Here is a 6,590-nt window from a genome sequence, read left to right on the forward strand (position 1 = left end):
AGAGTGAAGAGAGAGGGACATGGGGATGGTGAGGGAGAAGAGGTGCTCGGGAGGTAATAGCTCTAGCGGTGGGGGTGGGCACATACTAGGATAACGAGGAGAAATGAGTAGATCTGATCAACGAGTTTCTTGTTTTCTCGGACAGTCCAATGGACACCTACGGGTGAAATCACAAACCTATACTTGACTCGACCCTCTTTAGGCACCTATACTAACTACTAGTACTAGATATATTAAACATATTAAAGTTGTATATTATGAAATTATTTTTCAAAACAAATCTAACTATATTATTTTCAAAAGTTCAATCAAAATATTTAATAAGATATTGATAATCAAAGTTCAAACGTGTTGACTAAACGACACTTTCATGACTAGAGAGAGTAAGACGCTAACAGCAGCAATGATTGGGAAAAGGAAGAGAGAAAACAGTTTTCTGGATAATTAGAATTGCCGACATGAGACAAAGAGAAGAAATTACAGGGGCATAATAATTCATATTTCCTTCCCTATTTACTGTTAACATGCACCTTACAACCCACCTAGAACCTACGTCCATGACCCTCTTTCTAATATACACTCATATGATCTACACAGCATATGTACATTCTCTCGCCAATCTGCAAAAGCAAAATAGAAATAGCAGATAGTGCCAAAGTCAATTTTTTTAAGGTAACTACATAGGCGAAACCTTGCTCAGAGTTGCCATTAGATGCCTTGCCTCCGATATGTACACAAAATTCTCAATGCCTGCAACAAACTATAGTCTTGAACGTCGGAAGTACTTGATGGGATTGAATGGACCAAGTTGCCAGGTAGAAGTCAGTGTTGACCGACCATTTGGGGACACTGTCGGCTTGATGTCCCATCCTTCAACATTCTTCGGAACACAAACATCGAACAGAATTTGGCCAAGGACTCCTTGAGGCTCCATATAGGGTGGATGGGATACGTGCCGCCTCTGCTCCTCAATCAGAGAATCTGGTTCCTTTGATCCATTATGATCCTTCGAACTTGGCAGGAAGAAGTGGTCACTGGGACTGTTACCTACCCTTCTTAGGCTCTCATTTGAATTGGCAGCCACGTTGTGTAGACTGCACACTGAATGCGCTATCTTGTACTCCTGATCCCCTGTTGCACTTGTATCATTCAGCTGGCTTCTGTGGCAGAACGTAACAACAGCTTTCTCCAGTATATCATTTACAGCAGCCCTGTATTCACCTTCATGTGACTTGTAATGGCCTGCAAGTAATCAAGAAATGTCATTTGATTGTCAGTAGAATTTGAGATGTTGTCTGACAACAGAAAAGAAAATATTAAGGCTTCAAGTTGACCAGCATATCTGCAACAGCTATAGACCAAAAAAAGTGTAACCAGCATGTATTGATATCAAATACTTGAGCTTAATATTGTATTCTTTGATAAGTTGAAGATTCTAATAGAGCCATACATACATGGAAATGACCATTTATTACAAGGAAATACCAATGATCAATACCACTGTTTCAAATTATGAGGCATATATCTTTTCTAGTCTTGTTTCAAAATATAAGGCGTGCATATGAATCTCCATCACTCTCTATCCCTTTCCCTCTCCCTCTCCCTCTGCAACATTTATGAGTAAATGTTATTAGAACTACTCTATATTCCTAAGAAATTAGTACCAGGGAAATCATGATCATTCCCTTCTACCATTCTTGGCCCAATAACCTCCCCAATCCACGTGCATGTAAAAGTACACCTTGTAAAAAGTGGAGGTAATAAATCAACATCTTCAACAAGCCATGTAAAACTGGAGGGAATAAATCGATGTCTTGAACTGTGAATTGCTCAAGACGTGGAGCTTATGGGACTTGTAGTTGTCTTCATATCAATGATCAATCAGTTAGTTTTACTGACAATACAGTACATGGGATTAATGACAAGTCTTAGAAAGAAGCTACAATTGTTTCATTCAAAATTTAAGCTACTAATAAAATATTAATGTTCTGAGTTATTAATCTGTAATAGATGAGAACATACCGACATGTGGGGAATCACTCCATTTAACAAGCTTAACATAAGTGCCTAGTTCAATCAGACGCCTGGCAAACCCACAGACAACATGGCACGGAGCAAGATCATCATCTTCTGAACAAAGTATAAGAACAGGACCCAATCTCTGCATGAACAGTAAATAAAAAAAACAGAGGGTGAATATTGAGAATGATATGCAAAAAACACAGACAAAATCTGACTTACCGCTGATGAGTATAGTGTGTGCCAGTACTCTGCACGCTGAGCTTCAATTCTGCTTGGGAAGAGAGTATCCATGCCAGATGCCAGGGCCTTTGCCATCCATGATCGTAATATCGATGGTTGATATGAATTGCCAACCGCAGGCTTCTGGAGAAACTGGGTGCCCACATCACTGACAAAATCTACTGGACCAGAGTCATAGATTTGCCCACAGATACAGTTTCTCACTAACTGATAGTCCTTCTGCACAACGGAAATTTATGTCAAGAAACTGACATATTCACCAAGAAATTCAAAGCTGTTGCCCAAATAGCTAGTATCATCGGTGCAAATGGTGGGTCGTACATATGTTGCTTCTTCATAAATTATGTTTAAGTGGAAAATCAAAGGGTATACATAGTGAATATTTGGTGTCAATACAACATCATGATGGGGACTGACAAATACAATGATGATCAGGGACTTCAATAAATCAATCACCACTAATGAATAAAGGATCGAACAAAATACTACATACAAAGATACAAACCAGAAAGTATAGACTTCGCATTTTAGCTAGGGTTATCACTAAGGAAGGATGAAGAAATCATCCCACATTCCCAAACAAATGATAGATTTTTACAACATAGATCTGGAATACACTCTAGCCCAGTAGTAAGGAATCCACAATACACAAATTGCTAAACTTTTCCACATATCAATGGCCAGAACAATTAAAGTGAGATTTCTTCATAGGTTTCAGATATCCTTGCTTCCTTGCAATGAATTGTATGAGGAAATTTTCAGAAGAGGAGAAGAAAGACATGGCATACCATGGTTGCATGCCCTTCGCACTTTCCATCCAGTAACTGGACAAGACAAGAAAGTTCAGTCATTTCAACTAAGGACTTTAAAAAGACAGATGGCATCGAATGATAGTAATAACGAATAGTAGTTAAAGATCAGATCACACATGCACCTGAATAACCTTGTACATGCATCCCTTTGAGCCACCAGAAAAAGAAGCAAGAACAGTTGGCACAGGTTTTATTTTCAGTTCCTGAAACACCAGTATTTTACATAATCAGGGCAAATATTATGTAACTAATAGAAAAGTAAACAAGAAGAAAGATGGTTGTCAGGATTCAGGACTCTCATTTCCCAATAATTTCAACAGTCTTTCAGCAATATCAAAACCATATCATACAACAACACGCATGTAATTCGGTTCTTGATCAGCACCAAGGTCATTTAGATATGGCAACATGGACAGATGGTATAAAAGCAACATAAAATAACAAGATAAAGATTATAGTTCTAAATTGTAATGTGTTTACTTTCCCAAGAGTTCCAATATCCGAAATTGGTAAATTTTCTGTATAACAGATGGAATATTATTAATAACTAAGGATGAGTCAGAAGAGGTATTGCATAGTGTATTACATTATTACGCAACAATGTTAATGCGGAAACAGGACAAATATAGTAATGTCATTGGACACAAAATCAAGGAGCATGCAATTTGATTTGTACGATAATGTTGTGACAAGTGTTCGGACAAGCGATGGTGACACCATTGATTTTCCAATTAGAATAGGACTGCACCAAGGGTCAGCTTTGAGCCCTTATCTTTTTGCTTTGGTGATGGATGAGGTCACAAGGGATATACAAGGTGATATCACATGGTGTATGATCTTTGCAGATGATGTGGTGCTAGTCGACGATAGTCGGACGGAGGTAAATGAAAAGTTGGAGCTGTGGAGACAGACCTTGGAGTCGAAGGGTTTTAGGCTTAGTAGAACTAAAACTGAGTACATGAGGTGCGATTTTAGTACTACTAGGCACGAGGAGGATGAGGTTTGCCTTGACGGGCAGGTGATACCTCAGAAGGATACCTTTCGATATTTGGGGTCGATGCTGCAGAAGGATGGTGAAATCGATGAAGATGTGAGCCATCGAATCAAAGCCGGATGGATGAAGTGGCGCCAAGCTTCCGGCGTCCTCTGCGACAAGAGAGTACCACAGAAGCTAAAAGACAGGTTCTATAGGACGGCAATTAGACCTGCGATGTTGTATGGCGCAGAATGTTGGCCAACTAAAAGGCGACATGTCCAACGGTTGAGTGTAGCGGAGATGCGCATACTGAGATGGATGTGTGGCCACACAAGAAAGGATCGGGTTCGGAATGATGACATACGTGATAGAGTTGGTGTAGCACCAATTGAAGAGAAGCTTGTCCAACATCGTTTGAGATGGTTTGGGCATATACAACGCAGGCCCTCAGAAGCGTCTGTACATAGCGGAAGAATAAAGCGTGCGGATAATGTCAAGAGAGGTCGAGGTAGACCAAACTTGACATGGGAGGAGTCTGTAAAGAGGGATCCGAAAGATTGGAATATCACCAAATAACTAGCCATGGACAGGGGTGCGTGGAAGTTAGCTATCCACGTGCCAGAGCCATGACTAGACTTGCAAGATCTTATGGGTTTCATCTCTACCCTACCCTAACTTGTTTGGGACTGAAAGGCTTTGTTGTTGTTTGTTTGTTTAGAACAAGAAGGCAAATGTGGAGCATAAAGACAAAAAAAAAAATACACTGACCTTCACCAGTTCACATATAACACCAGATGCCAGTGAGGTTGCTTTTTCAGAGAGATACCTGGAAGAAGAAAAGAATTAGTACAGTAACAGGATCACATATATAAAGGGGCCTAATACTGTAGAGGATCTCACTGAAATATTACACTTTTAACCTATAAGTATATATTTGAAGTAAGGTGCACAAAGCGCCATTAGTAACATACAAAAGGGCCCTACCCAAATGTTATTGTAGGAAAAGGGCCCTATTGAATACTTCTCCAGCCCCGCCAGAATAAAATGATGCTTATTAAATCCCTCTTACTCCTCTACCTTCAGCGCCATCTGATTTGACAATCGACATACTAGTGCTATTCAATAAAAACTGCTCCACCATGTCCAAATTGGCCGTGCCAATAACTATAAAGCTTCCAGCTGCGCCAACATTGTTCAAGAAAGAAAACTTTTGGATGGACCCTGCCTCATATAATGCATTACATTATTGAATCGATGCATGTATTATTTTAGATTCTACAGCTGTGTCAACACACAGCAAAGAAAAAGGAAAAAGCAAGGATAAGGGGCACCTTGGATCGACGCTAAGAACATATGGCTGAGGCTCAACAAAAACTGTGTCAACCTTGATTGTGAAAAGATCCAGTTACCACAATCAAAACCCTTTACCATCATCCCGCAAGCAATAGCTTAACTAAAACACCCAAGCCTAATCAAACTCCAAACAGGAAAGCTATCTAACATGGCATCAACACAAACCGTAACAGAGTAGAAATTGCACAAAAACATCAACACTAAAACTAGGACAATTAACACGCACAGATGGAAAGCTCAAAGAAGGAGTGACCGATTCAACACTACTCAGCTAAGCGCCCTGCCCAACAAAACTCTGTAAACGGCTAAAACCTAAAGCTTGCTTCCTCGTGGTTTCAGCAGACACAAATCTAGCAAGCAATCCCGACAAGGCCTAAGCGCAGCTGTAAACTTACGCCATAAGCCCCGAGAGAAGCTAAGAGCTGCAAGCGGGCGCCTCCACAAGCCCAGGCGAGCAAGAAGAGCTCGGCTGGATCTAACCTACTAGCAGAAGCAGAGGAAGCGCGCGAGGGAGCGGCACTCACAGCGCGACGAGGTCGGGGTGGCAGACGAGGCAGCGCCATCCGAGCGAGGCGTAGAGCTCTACGAACGGCCGCAACTGCGCCTCGTCGCTCCACACCCACGCGAACACCACCGCGACGCCCCTCGCCTCCCCCGGCGGCGCCGAGTCGGGCGCCCAGTAGAACCGCCCGCCGCAGCCGGGCCACATGGCCTCCCCCGCCGCCGACGCCGCCGCTCTACTTCCGGCGAGGAGACCGAGGAGAGGAGAATCGGAGCAAGAGCTTGCGCCGTTTCACTGGTTTCGGTCTGGAGATGGGGATGGGTGGGAGCGGAGGGGAGGAGACGGGCGTGGGTCGATCGCTTCGGCGTTTGGTTCGTCGCCGATTTTTATTTTCGTTTTTTATTTATGAGGATTTCTGGGTTGCCTTTTTTTTTCTTTTCTGAGATTTGTATGGAGTTTGCTTGTGCGCCGTGTGAAGCGAAATTTTGTGCTTTTAATTTAAGTGGCCAGTGGTCAACGCTAACCAATGGAGCTACTAGGATAAAGATGACTATTGTTTACGTTTCAGCCGGACTTGGAGATTTTGATCGTTTACCATTCTAATCCAATATATATATATATATATATATATATATATATATATATATATATATATATATATGAAGTATTTTCTTCCGGTGTACTT

At 41.6% G+C, this 6,590-nt stretch overlaps 1 protein-coding gene across 1 annotated transcript; it reads right to left on the minus strand.

The window, feature by feature from the left end:
- Positions 1 to 421: 421 nt before the first annotated feature.
- On the minus strand, positions 422 to 6,296 carry LOC133926440 (uncharacterized). Its single transcript, XM_062372383.1, has 7 exons — positions 5,928 to 6,296; positions 4,819 to 4,876; positions 3,197 to 3,277; positions 3,051 to 3,086; positions 2,242 to 2,481; positions 2,023 to 2,161; positions 422 to 1,242 (listed from the first exon to the last, which is right to left on the minus strand). The coding sequence occupies exons 1-7, from the start codon at positions 6,110 to 6,112 to the stop codon at positions 761 to 763; spliced, it is 1,221 nt and encodes a 406-aa protein (XP_062228367.1). The 5' UTR covers positions 6,113 to 6,296; the 3' UTR covers positions 422 to 760.
- Between the last annotated feature and the right edge of the window lie 294 nt (positions 6,297 to 6,590).

The sequence above is a fragment of the Phragmites australis genome, chromosome 8 (genome assembly GCF_958298935.1).
Source record: "Phragmites australis chromosome 8, lpPhrAust1.1, whole genome shotgun sequence".
Classification (NCBI taxonomy): Eukaryota; Viridiplantae; Streptophyta; class Magnoliopsida; order Poales; family Poaceae; genus Phragmites; species Phragmites australis.